This window comes from Vulpes lagopus, chromosome 8 (assembly GCF_018345385.1).
Source record: "Vulpes lagopus strain Blue_001 chromosome 8, ASM1834538v1, whole genome shotgun sequence".
Classification (NCBI taxonomy): Eukaryota; Metazoa; Chordata; class Mammalia; order Carnivora; family Canidae; genus Vulpes; species Vulpes lagopus.
In genome coordinates, this window is record NC_054831.1 from 108,171,349 (window position 1) to 108,188,208 (window position 16,860).

General features: G+C 44.7%; 2 protein-coding genes across 5 annotated transcripts in view; both read right to left on the reverse strand.

The window, feature by feature from the left end:
• Nucleotides 1-523: 523 nt before the first annotated feature.
• On the reverse strand, nucleotides 524-7,520 carry LOC121497128 (ADP ribosylation factor like GTPase 2 binding protein). The gene is made up of 6 exons (XM_041766289.1): nucleotides 7,215-7,520; nucleotides 6,505-6,566; nucleotides 4,829-4,935; nucleotides 2,838-2,923; nucleotides 2,501-2,597; nucleotides 524-1,978 (listed from the first exon to the last, which is right to left on the reverse strand). The coding sequence occupies exons 1-6, from the start codon at nucleotides 7,250-7,252 to the stop codon at nucleotides 1,877-1,879; spliced, it is 492 nt and encodes a 163-aa protein (XP_041622223.1). The 5' UTR covers nucleotides 7,253-7,520; the 3' UTR covers nucleotides 524-1,876.
• A 5,993-nt stretch (nucleotides 7,521-13,513) lies between these two features.
• RSPRY1 (ring finger and SPRY domain containing 1) overlaps nucleotides 13,514-16,860 on the reverse strand; it is a 45,748-nt gene continuing 42,401 nt past the window's right edge. For all 4 annotated transcript variants that reach the window (XM_041766143.1, XM_041766145.1, XM_041766142.1 and 1 more), the window contains exon 15: nucleotides 13,514-14,884. In XM_041766143.1, coding sequence (XP_041622077.1) covers nucleotides 14,788-14,884 — 97 coding nt within the window. In that variant the 3' untranslated portion in view covers nucleotides 13,514-14,787. The remainder of the gene's footprint in view (nucleotides 14,885-16,860) is intronic.

Below are 16,860 nucleotides of genomic sequence, written 5' to 3' on the forward strand. Positions count from 1 at the left end.
CAGCCAGTGAGGAGGCCACAGCAGTAAGACAGTGCAGCTGTCTGAACCTGGGTAGGTTTCTCACTCCAGACCAGCCCTGAGCTCCAACAAAAGTGACACAAGGACAGAAGTTGCTGTGTGGACAGAGACAGGTTTCTAAAATTAGAAACCTTATGAGAAATCAGAAAGCATATCTGCTAATATTTAGCTACGACAGGCTTGCTTGCTTTTTTTTTTCCGAGTGGAAAAGAATCATTTGCCTCTGTTCTCATTTATTTTTTTGTAACTGATTCTTTGCACTTGTACACATTTGTGGCTTTTTCAACTAGGCAGACAGACCAACAGGTCTTCGTCAAGTACTTCAAACATTAGAGGACTACAGCATAGTTCTCTATAGTGGTGTAATCCTCTATAAAAAGGGCAAGAAGCAAAAGGCTAGGAGCAGCAGCATTTGGAAAAGCTGGCTGAGAGTGCCTGTGGCTTGGAAGACCAAAGTAGCCGTGACCCAATGGTGACAGTGAAGAAAGGGGAGGACTCTGAAGAATCATGGTTCTTGCAATGTACTTCCAAGTTTACTTATGGTACAAAAGTATTTAATAAGCGCCACACATTAGTACAGAAAAACACAGTCTATAGCTCATACTTTAAAACCACAACAGCCAACTGAAATCAGTAGAGTCTTGTTTTTACTTAGGGAAAAAATATAGAAGGTACACATTGGGAATTGAAATACACTATGCTTTTTCTTTCTAGAGGTATGATATGTCTCTTCTGGTCAGTAATTTCTCTGAAACATTGTGCTACGTCAAAGCCTACAGATGACCAGTGAAGCTGTCTGCTCTCCTACTTCTGTTGAGCTAGCTCAGTGGAACACCATCTTGGCAGGCAGATTCTGACAGGAGGAGGCAACTACAGAGACCCTACCCCCAACAGAACACCTAACAAAATGATTTATATGGAAAGGGAATTTCAGAAACCTGTACAAACACTTAACATGCTGTAAGAAAGGGAGACCTTTTAGCCTACTTCCAGCATAAGCACACACTCGTTGGCGCCCAGTAAACCAGGCACGCCAACAAAGAAAGCCTTTTCGCTTTCATAGCACTAACAGCTAAAAAGCACACAGCATATAATACTTTGATCTTTAAGTGGGTAATCATGGAGGCTCCAAGATTATATCCACTAGTTTAGCCTGAGTATTTACCTATAAAAATATTTTTCTAAAAAATGCTTAAGAGGATTCTAGAAACAGACTACATCAAGGACTAGCAGAAGACAGTGATGCAAGGACTGCGAAGTGAAAGACAAGAAACTGATTTTCACATGGAGCTTCAGGTACAGGACTGAATCCTCAGCTGATTCCTAGAGCCGAGGCTAGCTGGGATGCCACAGGGAGCTCAGCCAGGCGGCTGGCTTGATTAACAGCCTAGGGAAATGTTCCCAAACAGGAAGAACCCCCTTTGAGGCTGCAGGTCTGATGAAACGATGATACAGAAGGCTGTGAGCACACAAGAGCCTGATGGACATGCAGAGCCTGCTGAGCCAAAGTGGGCCGGAGAGGATGGATTCTTCCAAATGCTTCTGACCTACCAGCATGTATATCAGGGGAAGAGGCCCTGGTGTGATGCCCGCCGTGGGCTTGCTCCAGAAGGGCCTGACGCAGAGGCCTGAGGCAGGGGGTCTGCTCGGGGAGGAGTGCTAGGATTACCGAACACGAGAAGGTGCTTCAGGGTCTCTGGAGGGTCAGTGGATTGTCTTCTGACCCATCAATACTTAACATTAAGGAGTTGTAAAACAGAGTCAGTCTTTCCAACGTGTATTATTACATTAGTCAGAGCCTCTTCCAGTCTGTTGGGCTGGCAACGTCCAGAAAGATCCCATTGCCGGGTGGTGGGACCTAGGGCCGCAGGTCATTCTGGGAAGCTGGCACAGAAGATGATTTGCACAATGAAGTCACCACTAAACCACTGCTTAAGTCCAGTCCCCGACCTTCTTTTTCCTGGGTTAAAAAAGAAATAATCCTAAGAGGCAAGGAATAGGGGAAAAATAAAAGTCCTTCTCTAGGTCAGAACTCTGCCTCTGGCATGGGGGAGGAGGTGCTCAGGCTGAGAGGGTGGCCACAGAGGAGCACACAGGAGGGGGAAGGAGGTTATTTTGCATTCTGGTTCAGCACTGCCCCAGTCATTCATTCTTTAAAAGGTGTCACCTCTTTTCACAGAAATAGATTTTTTCCTATGAAGAGCTTGCATTAGAAGAGAGGCAAGGTAATTAGACCTGCTTTTCAGTTTTGTCCTTTTGATTATTTATGGTAAGAGGTACCTGGGACTTGTTACAACAAAACACGACAATATAGTCCCTCAGTAAGGGTGCTGGGTCCTGCTTGGAGGACAGTAGCTTGCTCTTCTGACACCTGGTTAGCTGCCAGACTGATAGCCAGCCAGTGGTGGGGAGAAACCAAGTTTCTACTTGACATTTCCTTAGTGCTTTGATGTGGCTAACAAAGTGAGCAAGAGTGACTTACTGCTCTGTAGTCCAGAAACATTTCTTTAAAAGCCAGGAAATCTGTAAACGTGAGCAGCATGTCAAATATGTCGCCTGCCACTTCATCTTTATGGTGCCTGCAGAGGAAAAGGATGGCCTTTTCACAACAGGCTAAAACAGACTCTGTCTCTTCAAGATCCCACTAGAGGGTTGTGAGGGCCTCCCACCCAGGCAGGACCCAACCACTGAGTGCTGCCACCCTTCATGTTCATGCACTGGGGCAAAAATAAAAAAAATTAAAAAGAGGGACTTTTTTCCAGAGTGAAGGAGGAGGAAGGTGAAAAAAAGATACAAATGCAGAGTTAAGCGCAACTCACTGTAAAGTTGTTGTGAAAGCTGCCATGTTAAACCCAGGAATCCGCTCCAGCAGCTGTTCTTCAATATACTTTTCTACCAAAGAAATCTGCAACAGTGGAAAGGATCCTGGTTTTAGGAAAACAAGGCTGCTTTTCAGAAAAGCCTGGGCTCTAGGCCTTTGCAAACACTTCCTAAGAGCCTATTCTATATGCCAGGCTCCATGGTGAGCGCTGGGGAAACTAAACAACCCAAATAGGGCGCTTGTCCTCACTGAGCACGTGCCCTGGCTCATGTGGGGAAGGGGAAGGTGCTGAGATAGGTGGAGGCAGTGGACACCAGGGCTCCCAACCCCCATGGTAGGAAGTGAGTAATGAAGTAAGTGGAGCCTTTTTCCTTGGGTAGATGGGATCTATTAAAAAAGAACGGACAGGGGCGCCTGAGTGGCTCAGTGACTGAGCATCTGCCTTTGGCTCAGGTCGTGATCCTTGGTTTTTGGGTTCCTGGGATGGAGTTCCGCATCAGGCTCCCTGTGGGGAGCCTGCTTCTCCCTCTGCCTGTGTCTCTGCCTCTCTCATGAATAAATAAAAAGATCTTTAAAAAAAGGGGTGGGGGGCGAGCAAAGAAGCATACTGCTGGAGGTAATCACAGGTTCTATATACGTTGAGGCTTGGCTGGAGGAAACCACCCAAGATGTCATGCTTCTAAGGCTAAGAAAGTCCCGGAGACTCAACCTTTGCTCAGACAGAGGATATCGTACCAAGAGGGTAACTCCAGGCCTCAGCAAGGGTGCAGAGTTGAGACTCCCGGGTTCTGGTCTTGGTCTCCCCACCAATTGATTAATGATCTTGGTCTTGGTTTTCACTTCCACCTAACAGTCATGCCATGTCTGACTGGATGTGTTGTAGCAAAAAACACAGTTGATGCTTAATAGAGAGGGTCTGAACTGTGTGTCTCCACACAGACCTGGGTTTTTTGTCTTTGTTTTATAAATATAATACAGTACTTTAATTTCTCTTTCTCATGATTTTAGTAACATTTTCTTTTCTCCAGCTTCCTTTAAGAATACAGTATAGAATATCTATAAAAAATACGTGTTTATTAACAATTTGTTATTGGTAAGGCTTCCAGTCAACAGGCTACAAGTAGTTATGTTTTTGAGAAGTCAGAAAGTTATATGGGGATTTTTGACCACAGGGGCGTCGGCACCCCAAGTCCCCATAGTGTTTAAGGGTCAGCTGTAGTGTGTGTCCAAGTCCAAAGGTCAAAAGCATATCAATGCAAGGTACGGTGAACCCATGTTATAACTGAAGACAGGAGTATGATCAAGCCAAACTTCTTTTTAAAAATAAGTTAGATGGGGCAGCCCTGGTGGCGCAGCGGTTTAGCGCCACCTGCAGCCCAGGGCGTGATCCTGGAGACCTGGGATCGAGTCCTGTGTCGGGCTCCCTGCATGGAGCCTGCTTCTTCCTCAGCCTGTGTCTCTGCCTCTCCTCTCTCTCTCTCTCTCTCTCTCTGTGACTATCATAAATAAAAATAAAAAAATAAAAAAATAAAAAAAGAAATAAAATCTAGGGATCCCTGGGTGGCGCAGCGGTTTGGCGCCTGCCTTTGGCCCAGGGCGCGATCCTGGAGACCCGGGATCGAATCCCACGTCAGGCTCCCGGTGCATGGAGCCTGCTTCTCCCTCTGCCTGTGTCTCTGCCTCTCTCTCTCTCTCTCTCTCTCTCTGTGTGACTATCATAAATAAAAAAAAAAAAAAAAAAAAAAAAAAGAAATAAAGAAATAAAATCTAAAAACAAAAACAAAACAAAAAAAAACAAAAAACAAGTTGGATGAAAGCCACCAAATGCTGGGGAGGAAAAGCAACAGATGAGAACTAAACCGGATTCTAAACAATTCCTGACAGGTGGCAGCTTCTCAAAGTCCAGCATATGTCAAAATCTTTTGGTTTTCAACTCACATTTTAAAGAACTCCTACTAATCTCAGGGGGAGGGAAACAAAACCACTTACATATTCATTAAAAATAGGCGTGTAGGTGAGTTTATTCTCTTCTGTGTCTTCAAACTCCTGATAGTACTTGTCCATGAAATTCCTCTGTAGTAACTGGAACTCGTCATCTGAACAACAGTAGGAAAATGTTATGCTTTTTATTGGAAACTAAAAACCATTCTGATTTATAAACAGGCAGGAATTCTCTGCCAGCACAAGTGCTTTCTCAATGGCCAGGATCTAGGAGAGGGAAAGCTAAAGATGCTTTAAGGAAGTGTTCAATAGGATACCAGTGTTCAAAAAGTTCAAAAAGCCCAATCCAGCCTTTTTATTAATAATAAGTATTAGTATTTTTTAAAATGTGGTAACAAATACCTCACAAAAAATTCACCATTTTAACTATTTTTGAGTGTGGTTTGGTGGCATTAAGTACATCCCCATTGTTATGCAAACATGACCACCATTCTTTGGTCCATTTTAAAGACACCCAATTCGGGGTGGCTTGGGAGCTCCTTCACATTCCTTTCCCACAAAGGAATGGAATGGTTCTCTTATAATAAGATTTCAGCAGCTGTAACAGTGCAGTGATTAAGCACATGGGCTCTGATCCTAGCTCAGCCCCTTGAATTGTGTGACCCTGCCACACTTCCTAGTATCTCTAAGCCCCAGTTTTGTCGACTAGAAAATGAGGATGATCAAAGTACCTATCATTAAGGATTGCCAAGTGGAATTCAGATAAGGACTAGCATAGAGATTAGTTTATAGCAAACACTTGAATGTGAGAGAACAGGGAACGTTAGCAAGTGAAGAGAATATTACTTCTGAAAGTAAAAGGAAAGCTTCACAAATGACCCAGACTTTAGGATAAATACCCTGAGCTTAAAAAAAGGGTCCTAAAAAAAAATAAAATAAATAAATTAAAAAAGGGTCCTTTTCCCATGGCAAACAGGGTGCCCAAAAGGGCAAAAGAACTCAGAAGTATTCCTTGGGATTCTCCCAGAAACCGTCAGAGTCACAGAGGACAAGGGCTTACTGGTGAAATATTTAAAGGGTGAACCTTTTTGGGACCTGAAAACATAAAAGCTTGGGTCAGTCATTTTCAGACTAAACCGGACTAAGAAACACTGCTAGGGCCACTAAACTAACGCAGTCCTTTTTTGCCTAATTTGAAGAAAACTCTGAATTTTCTCAAAGTTTTTCTCCCCCACGTATTTGTCTTAAACCTTGGGTGCCTGTCACTGCTTATTAGCAGGCATGTGTGCACCCAAGTTCATGCACAAAGCAAGCCTCAGAACCCAGGAAAATACAGAACCAGCTGAACTATGGCGCTTTATTTTCTTCATGGACATGTGTGCTATGACTATGGTATGGGGCTGTGGTTTATGTGATGGAAACGTTAAAGCTCAAAACTGAAAAATGGAATTCCTCTTACTCTGAAATGAGGTAGGCTGTGCCAAGAGCTTCCTAACGTCTAGGGCCCCATCCCCTCTGTAAATCCCTTCCAGGACCTAAATCTATGGTTATTGTTGAAGCAGTGGGGGATGTTTGCCTCAAAAATCACAGCAAGGCTTAATATTACTCTGTGCTACGTTGAAACTGATTCGCAGCTTGCTGTTTTCTCTCAAAATGAACTTCAAACTGCAAGGGGGTAAGAACTACAGAGGGCACAGGTTAGACCGCGGCCCAAGGAAGCTTACCCATGATGATGTCCTCTAAATATCCAACCACAGCGTCGAATTCTGCATCAGAGGCAGAAGAGCTGAAAAATATATACCGCCATTAGGTGCTGTTTCAAAGAATTCGCTTAAAAAATAAATCAAGGACATTTTAAACATGCCTAAAAACGAAACCGCAAAACGAACTTCCCATCACCCAGCTTCAACCACTAAGAATGAGCATCGTCTAAGGGAGCGATTCCAAACAGGGCGATACATTTGACACGTTGGTGACATCGAAGCTCAATGAATGGCTCCACTTTCAGAAAACCTGTCCTGACACGAGGAACTACGACAGGGGCAGGTAAAGGGAGCGACGGCCCGCCCGTCCGCCCGCCCCCGGGGTGTCGCCATCCGCGCACACCGAGCGGCCTGCGAGCGTGGGCCCGGCGCCAGCGACACACTGGCGGAGGGCGACCGGCCCGGGAGTCCCCGAGGTGGTGGCGGGCCCTCCGCCCCGTGCTCGGCCTCGGCAGCTCAAGGCCGCCGGGCTCTGCTGACGACGGAGGGTCGGAGGCAGGGGGACGGTGAAGGAGGCGTCCCCCCCCCCCCCCCCGCGGCCTCCAGGCCTCAGCAGGGAGGCCGCTGCAGCCGCGCGGTCGGCGGCGGCCCCTCACCCCGCCCCCGGCCCTCCAGGACACCCCCACTTCACGGGGCGGAGGCCCGGGCGAGCGCCGGGCGGCGTCACTCACAACGACAGCGCGAAGCTCTCTTCCTCTAGGGCGTCCATCGCCGCCGCCGCCGCATCCACCCGCGGGCGAGCGCGCCCGTCGGCCTTACCCCGCCCGCGGCCCGGGCCCAGCCTCCGCTCTGCTCCGTAGAGCCGCAGCCCGCATCCGGGAGGCCTCGCCGCCGACGCCGCGGCCGCTCACGGCCCGGGCCTCAGGCCTCAGGCTTCCCGGCGGCGGCCCACGCGCCGCCCGGGCCCCCGCGCCCGGCCAGGCCTCTCGGCGCGCGCCGCCCTCGCCGCGGGGTCCGGGCGTCAGTTACCCACAGCCCGGCTCCGCGCCCCGCCTCCCGTCACCATGGCCACCACAACCCCTTCCGCCGCCTCGCGCTTCCCGAGAGCCAATCACAGGCGCGCGCTGCCCGACGCCGGGGGCGGGGCAAAGTGGGGAGCGGAAGTGAGGAAAGGGAGAGAGGCGCGGGGTCCGGCCTTGAGCCTCAGCGGCCGCCTAGTCACTGGACTGTCCTCTGGGTTGGTGGCGGCTAACTCTCGCGTCGTCCCCTCTTAACGAGGAAGGAATGGAAGCTGAGGACCGCAGTTTCGCTTGCAACTTGGGGATAAATTACAGGATTTAAGAAGATTAAATAGGGGGCGCCTGGGAGGCTCAGTGGCCCAGGGTGGGACTCTGGATTTCCGCCCGCCCAGACCGCGTTCCCGGGATGGAGAGCCCGGCCTGCCGCCTGCGTGCACTCCGCGCTCAGCGTGGCGTCCGCCGGGGATTCTCACTCCACCTCCCGCCGCCCTAACGCCGGCCCCCCGTGCTTGCTCGCTCTCTAAGTCTTTTTTAAAGAGATTAAAGTGGGTTGTCAGAGCACTGTAAACTGCAGATTTCTTGAGTGCCAATCCCTTAGCTTTTGAATCTCATAATGCAGACCTCTTCTAAGACAGTTGCGACCTTTTGTGGAATTTACATCATAAAGATAATATTCATATCATAAACATTGTTCGGCAAGCAGTTATTAGTTTCTTGGCTAATTAGGCGCAATAAAAGTTGACAATTACTGAACCAATGTAATCAGAAATGGGATAATTTTGTTCCAGGAAAACTCCCCTCCCAAACTCAAATTTTGCAAAAGGATTCCCGAGAGCTGATTTCTCTTTGTTTATTAAAGATTTTATTTATTCACGAGAGACGCAGAAGCATAGACAGGTAGAGGGAGAAGCAGGCTCTCTGAGGGGAGCCTGATGCGGGACTCAACCCCCGGACCCCAGGATCACGACCTGAGCCAAAGGCAGACCCTCGACCCCTGAGCCACCCAGGTGCCTGGAGCTGATTTCTCAGGATTGGACCATGAGGCCTTATGTGTCTTTGGTTGTGTTATACCCTTGGGCCAAATGTGTGGTACATGTCTGCAGTGAAGGTTTGATCTGAGGGTCAAGATGGCCAGCCTGAGTGAATTGACATTTTGAATGGACATAAAATAGATCTCAGTGAGGGGTACCTGGGTGGCTCAATGGGTTTGGTATCCCACTGTGGTTTTGGCTCAGATGGTGATCTCCAGGTCATGGGATTGAGCCCTCCCCCACCAAGCAAGAGTCTACTTGTCCCTCTCCCTCGCTCACTCATGCTTGCTGTCTCGCTCTCTCAAATAACATTTATTTTTAAGAGATTTTATTCATTCATTCATGAGAGACAGAGGCAGAGACACAGGCAGAGGGAGCAGCAGGCTCCATGCCCTCTCAAATAACATTTTAAAAAATAGTTAACAGTGGAATCTGGGGGCAGCCCGGGTGGCTCAGTGGTTTAGTGCCGCCTTCAGCCCAGGGCGTGATCCTGGAGACCCTGGATCAAGTCCCACGTTGGGCTCCCTGCATGGAGCTTGCTCCTCCCTCTCGCTCTTTCTTGCTCCTGTCTCTTGCTCTGTGTCTCTCATGAATAAATAAAATCTTAAAAAACAAACAGTGGGATCTGGAACTAAAAATGATTATCAAGACAGTTGTATCCAGAGTGAATGAGATCAGATCTCAGAGCTATTATATTTAGCACCAAATAGAAGACAGGTATCTATAAAGGTTTGCTGATTAACTAGACTGAGTTATATTTAAGGCAAGTGCTGGTTTTGCAGCTCAAAGCAAACTCAGCATTTCCTCATGACCTATTTTCTCTATAAACCACTTATTTCTTCTGGATTAAATGAACGTGCTCACCATTTTTCTACTTCTGAATCATATGCAATCAGAGTGGAGTAGGAAATTATTTCAGCTGTTCTGGATATCTATTGCTATTACAAACTACCCAAAAATTTAGTGACAACACAACAATTATTGTGCTTAGCAATCTGCAATTTGGGCAGGACTTGGTAGTGACAGTCTCTGTTATACTTGGCATCAGTTGGGGCAGCTGGAATGGGGCTAGAGGAGCCTCTTCCAGCATGCTCACTCACATGTCTGGCAAATCATTGTTGGCTCTTGCCTGGGAGCTCAGCTGTGGATGTTGGTCAGAGGACTACTGGTTGGCAGGGAGTGTGTGGGGGGGTGTCCTCAGTTTCTCTCCATTTAAGTCTTCCCAGAGATGGTTGAGTTTTCTCACACCATGGTGGCTGGGTCCAAAAACAAATATTTCAAGAGACAGGAATTGGAAATTGCCAGCCATTTAGGGACTGGAAACTGGCACAGTGTCACTTCCACTGAATTCTATTAGTCAAATAGACATGAAGTCCATCCAGATTTTAGGAGAGGGGGCTTAAACTTCATTTGTAGATGGGAAAGATGTCAAAGAATTTGTGGCTAATTCCATTTCACCATTTCTGGGTTTTGTCTTAAGATTTTATTTATTTGAGAGAGAAACAGAGCACAAATGGGGGAAGGGCTGAGGCAGAGGGAGAGGGACAAGCAGACTCTTTGCTGAGCAGGGAGCCCAACATGGGGCTGGATCCCAGGATCCTGAGACCATGACCTTAGCCAAAATCAGCCGCTTAACCGATGGAGCCACCCAGGTGCCCTACCATGTCTGGCTTTAAGAACAAATGGGCACAAAGATAATAATAGGTACCCATTTACTCAGGCATGTGCCAGTTACTGTGCTAAGCATGTATTCATATACATGGTCTCTTTTTGAAATACTTGAAACTCTATGAGAAAAAAAGAAACAACTCCTAAAGGTATTATCTTATAGATTAAGAAACAAAGGCTTAGAAGTACTTGCAAATGGGTGATAAGTGGCATCATTGAGCTGAAACTGGGTCCAGGCTTACTCCCAAGGTATGTTTAACTGTCATGCTATATATGGCTCCAATCCCTGAGCTGTCAAACAATAGTCCTAGAAATCAGAACATGTTTTTCTATTAAAACAGAATGGTGGCCTTTAAAGAAAAAATTTAAGACTCACTTGAATATATTATGTTTTCCATTAATAATTTTTTTTAAGCTTTTATTTATCTATTCATGAGAGACATAGAGGCAGAGACAGACAGAGGGACAAGCAGGCCTCTCACAGGGAGCCCAATGTGGGACTCTATCTCTGGACCCAGGATCATGCCCTGAGCCGAAGGCAGACGCTCAACCACTGAGCCATCCAAGCGTCCCAATAATCATTTCTTAAATCCTTTGTGGGTAAGCATTAAAAAAAAATCTTAAGGAACGCCTGGGTGGCTCAGTGGTTGAGTGGCTGCCTTTGGCTCAGGGCCTGAACCTGGATTCCCAGGATTGGGTTCCACGTTGGGCTCCTTGCCTGGAGCTTGCTTCTTCTTCCTCTGTGTCTCTACCTCTCTTTCTGTGTCTCTTATGAATAAATAAAATCTTAAAAAAAAACCAACAACAACAATTTAAGACTTATTTTGGGGGGTAGAGGCAGAGGGAGAGAATCAAGCAGACTCCCAGGTGAGGGAGTAGCCAGGTAGGGGGCTTGATCCCACAACCAATGAGATTATGATCTGGCCTGGGTGGTTCAGTTGGTTAACTGCCCAACTCTTGATTTCGGCTCAGGTCATGATCTCAGGGTCCTGAGATGGAGCACCCCTGTCAAGCTCCACACTCAGTGCAGAGTTTGCTTGTCCCTTTCCCTCTGCTCCTCTCCCTCTTCTACTCTTGACGTTATTTCTCTCTCTAAAATAAAATCTTAAAAACAATTGTTTTAAGTGAATGAATAAAAAATGGACTATCTGGGCAGCCTGGGTGGCTCAGCGGTTTAGCGCCACCTTCAGCCCAGGGTCTGATCCTGGAATCCCAGGATCGAGTCCCACGTCAGGCTCCCTGCATGGAGCCTGCTTCTCCCTCTGCCTGTGTCTCTGCCTCGCTCTGTCTGTCATGAATAAATAAATAAAACCTTTAAAAAAAAAAAAAAGACTATCTTGGAAAGAGCTGAACAGTTTCCTGGATTCAAGATACCTGAAATTCATGCAAAAGTCATTTTCTGCAAATGAAATTTTGATTTCCGTGATTGAATCCTTGTTTTCTGGTGTGCAAATGGCACCATAACTTTACCTTGCTTTATCAGTATCATTCCAAAAAGATAGCAATTCATTAAAAAATTTTTTTGGCTGGAACCCTGGGAGCATTTCTCCAATAAATCACTGAGAGGGCAGCCTGGGTGGCTCAGTGGTTTAGCGCCGCCTTCAGCCCAGGGCATGATCCTGGAGACCCAGGATTGAGTTCCATTCCAGGCTCCCTGCATGGAGCCTGCTTCTCCCTCTGCCTGTCTCTGTGTCTCTCATGAATAAATACAATCTTTAAAAATCACTGAAGAAATGCCAGCATTTAATTTTTTCTCTGTGGTTATCAGTAAAAGCCTAGCTTTCAATTTCTCTTAGAATGCTTACATGCAGTGCAGAATATTCCCTTACATGCTTACATGCAGTGCAGAATATTCCCTTCTACATTGCTTGCTATTCCCAATTTTTTTTTCTCTTCTATGTGGTCTTTCCCGTTGCAGCAGCTCCAAGATTACAACTTTGCTCCCATCCCAAGTAACTTAGTATTGAAGTCCTTTTGTCGGGCAGCCTGGGTGGCTCAGCGGTTTAGTGCCGCCTTCGGCCCAGGTCGTGATCCTGGAGACCCAGGATCGAGTCCCGCTTCGGCTCCCTGCATGGAGCCTGCTTCTCCCTCTGCCTGTGTCTCTGCCTCTCTCTCTCAATCCTGTGTGTTCTCATGAATAAATAAAAAAAAAAAAAAAATGAAGTCCTTTTGTCTTATTGTCTAGTAAAGAATTGGAAAAGGCTATCTTATGAACAAAATTCAAGAGTAGATTTTTAGAAAGCTAATAGACTCTTGCATTCGATTTGTGAGATGACCTATTAATTCTGTCCACTTTTCTCCACTGAATTTATAGACCACCCTCACCTGTCTGCTGGACTTCAAAGTCTCCCTACTGGTTTTACTATTTCCCTGTTTTGCTTGTTCTCTGCCCTGCACTGCTCCTTCCTCACCCCTACCTTGTCCATTCTCCACATAGATGCTAGAGCTATCTTTTAAAATCTCTTTGCTTTCTATTGCACTTAGGATAAAATATGAATTCCTCAACATGGCTTCATGAGTAGTCCCCTGACCTCTCCAACATGGGAGCACACTGTTCTACTCTCTCAGTTCCTACCTTATTAACTTCAGGAATCTTCCATCAGATCCTGAAGCTCACTGAGGTTTCTTCCTAGTTAGGCCTTTGCCTGCAATGCTGTGTTCCCATAGCTATGGAATCCTAGAAGCTTGTTCTCGGTCTCCATGCCTGGCCATGTCCTACTTTTCCCTTGACGTTTTTACTAGTGTTAGTTCCTCAGTAAGGTTTCTTCTGTCCCCTTCCACCCATCTAAATTAAGTCCTACTCATTCTCTCTCTCTCATAGCACCCTAATCTTTGAAGGCACTAACTACTTATGAAACAAATATATTGTCTTCTCCCCACTGTCAGACATAAGCTCCACAAACAGATATGTTTTGTATACCATGCAAAGTGCATGGTATACACCTAGTAGAACATACTAGGTGCTCAACAAAGATCTGCGGGATGAGTAAACGATTACTCTTGCTTCTTAATTCTAATACTTGACTCTCTCCTACCTTGGAAAGTAGCCCTTAAAACTGAGAGAAGGAAGTCTTGGAACCTTAGCAGCAGGTACCAATGAAAGTTGTGAAATCTTAGTCAAAAAAGGCAATAAATGTTTTATTTCTTCAATGCAAATTACTGTATTCACAAGCTAAAGAAGGTATATATATATATATATTATATATATATAATTATAATATATAATATATATATATAATTTGAAATTACGGAAGACTAAAGACATGGAAAAAATCCAGCACCCCAACAAGTACGGCCAGGAAGGAAATCAGCTCTGTGATAGAACAGTTTAATGAATTACAAACAAGAAAGGGTGGGGAAGGAAGAAAAAAAAATGTGCATTGAGTTTAAGACACTGTAAAACTCAGAAGACATATTTACTATTCAAGTATAAACTCAGTAAGGACTTGGCATAAATTGAAAGGCAGCTGCTGAGGTACACCATTATAAAATAAGTTCTATGAATTTACAATTCTACCTTCCAATTTTCTGGGAGAAAAAACCAAACTCTTGAAGGTCTTCACCGGAGACCCTGAGAGGGATTAACACTTTTGATGAAGACATAGCAACAATCCATGATTGAATTTACTCTTCAAAAAACATGTATTTATTTAAAACAATAGGAATACGCGCTCTCAGACTGTCCTCTAAGAGTTTTTGAGACTGTTAGTTCAAGAGTTTCAAAGTATATTACTTCCAAAAACAATACTGATTTAAAAAAAATTTTTAACAAAAAACAAAAAACCTGATTTGATGGTACCTTAAAAATACCCTAAATACCAAATTTTCTCCAGTCTAACATTGCAATTATTTTAATAACTCCTCCTGCATTGTTAAAACATTTTTTCCTCAGAAAATGCGGGTACTGAAACTGGATAGAAACACCATGAATGTGAAAATACCACCAGTTTTCTGCAGTTAAAAAAAAACTACAATGTTCTTTGGAATCACGGAAATATCAAAAATTGGGTTTTTTTTCCACAGTCTGTGCACCTTCTTTTAGGCCCTCCATGTTGCTTGTAGCATTGACCTGTGTGGTTCTAGTTTATAGATTCAAGTCTTGCAGTGCAATATCCACGCTTAACACACCGGTGTCTCTGTGACCAATGGGGAGTTATGTTTAACCCAGAAATGCTGTTTACTTTTCCATAATGACTTCTGCCCCAGATAAAAACTTTAGAATGAGACAATATATCCTGTTAAACAACCAAATGCACCCAACATGGAGAATTCCAGTGTGGTTTCAGCACTCAGGAGGGCACGGTCTCCTAGCGTTTTTCATGGAAGGACCACAGGCCTAGCTGTTAGCACTCAGCTTTCCTTGGCCTTAAAAGGAATTTCTCAGGGCTGGCAAGTTGGGTTAGATTCTAAGAGAATTTTGTCTTTAACAAACTACCATTTTTAGCATAAAATCTGGCCATGGCTATAAGTTTCAATGTGCGCACAACTGATTAGAGATGTTTGTTTTTTTTTTTTTTTCTTTGTTTTTCTCTTCAACATTGGCTGGAATCAAGTAGAAATAAGTCCATGATGCCTCTTCACATGTGTCATGAAATATGAGAGATCTGTCTGACTCTAGACACTATTTCTTTACGACACAACGGGCAGGTCTCCAGTTGCAAGGCACAATCCATGCACAGGTCACTGAGGAGAAAGATACAAGTGCTGGTCAGGTTAATGCTTCAAAAGGGCAAACTGACAATGTGCCAACTAATCTAAAATATTAACAAGTTTGTTCAGTGAAAGTATAATCATTACACATGGTTAAAAAATGAACTAAATATATAAACCAACAATGAGTCTCCCTCTCATTTCTGATCCTCCATTTTCTTCTTCTGAGAAGCCAAAAGTTCAAGTAGATTCTTCTAGAAAGTCTGTAAAGTCTGTATGTACACGGCAAAAACTTACAGATGTGTGTATATGTGTAGGGATAGAACATGGTATTTTCCCAGACAGCTATTCAGCCCAATATTAAATTCCCATTTCACATTGCAGATTTGACACAAAGCCTTTATATGCCAAATTTTTCATTTGTATGTAGTTAGTTTCACTTCTGGGTTTCTGTTCTGATCCACTGTGCTGCCATTCTTTTTATATACTGGGAGCAAACTATAAGCCTTTATTTTAATAGATCTTAAGATGTGGTAGGTAGGGTGGGTCCCCTCCATAACTTTTCATTTTCACAATTTTCTTGCCTTCTATCATGTAAGCTCTTTAATTAGCATTTCTATTTCCAGGAAGGAAGAAAAAAAGTTGACCCAAATTAAACTTGGAGTTACGGGAAAATTGTCCCCTTTACAATACTGAGAGCTCTTTCAAGAACAGGCCCATTTATTCAAGTCTTGTACTACATTCTTTAGTATAAAGTTTAAAAGTTTTCTTTTCATAGGCACCACATATTTCTTGGTATGTATTCTCAGATAGGCTTTTTTTTTTTTTTTTTTGGTAAAGTTTTTATTTACTCGTTTAAATAATCTCTACACCCAACAGAGGGCTGGAACTCAGAACCCCAAGATCAAGAATTGCATGCTCCATGGACTAAGTCAGCTAGACACCCCTGGTCTGGAGAAGGTTTTATAGAATCTTTTTTTTTTTTTTAAGTTTATATAGAATCTATCTATTCCCTGAAAGTTTGAAATAATTCCTGAAAGTTTGAAATAATTCATCTGTGAAACCATTTGGGCTTTGTGCTTTTGCAGGTGTGTGTGTGTGTGTGTGTGTGTGTGTCAAATGTGGCTTTGATAATCATCTTGATTTCTTTTATGGTAATAGGAATGCTTAGATTGTTCATCTCCTCCCAGGGTCAGCTCAAGTCATTCAGTTTATCCAGATTTCCTTTCTTCCTTCCTACCCCTTTAAATTGTTGTTGCTGCAGAAAGTTGAGCTAAATTTTCTTATGATTCTAGGTTTCCTCTTTTGATTCTGTTTTGTATATATCTACTATGGAGACTGCTAATACTTAAAGATACCTGGTTCTGAGTTTTTAGATTTTAGCCCCCATTCATGAGCACGCTTTGTGTGCAAAACCACTGAGAAGGGCCAGAGAGCCCAAAGCTGAGTAAGACCAAGTACTGCTCTTTGGGATCTCAACAACCTCGCAGAGACAAAGATTAAAAAGGGTGTTGAGATATCCATTCTTTAAACTTTGCATCTGCCTGTGAGGCTCTAATAATTAAAATCTTCAAAGGTGCTCAAACTGAGAATTCCAGGCTGCAGAGTTGATGCCAAGGAACAGCCACAGGTGGAGTCACTGGGCTTTTCTTTCACAAGAGAAACTGGTAAAGCTAAGGGTGAAATGAGATACACTGCCTGCACTTCCCTTCACAGCCAATTAGATAACAACCCATTGCAAAAGTTACCAGGGCAGAGTGAAGGGCCCAGGCTGAGCCACACCTGGAGGTGATAAACTGGGGTCCATCACTCTAGGCTCTGGACCCCCAGGAGACCTAGTGACTAAAGCTCTGCCAAAAGAAAGAGCAGGGCAGGTAGAAAAAAAAGAAAGAACAGGGCAGGGTACGGGATGAGCTGAGTTACAGGGAGCTGGTTTGGACATCACCCTCGGTACTGCTCATCCACATTCAGCACATATGCCTGGGCCAGGTTAGGGCTGGCACACTGCC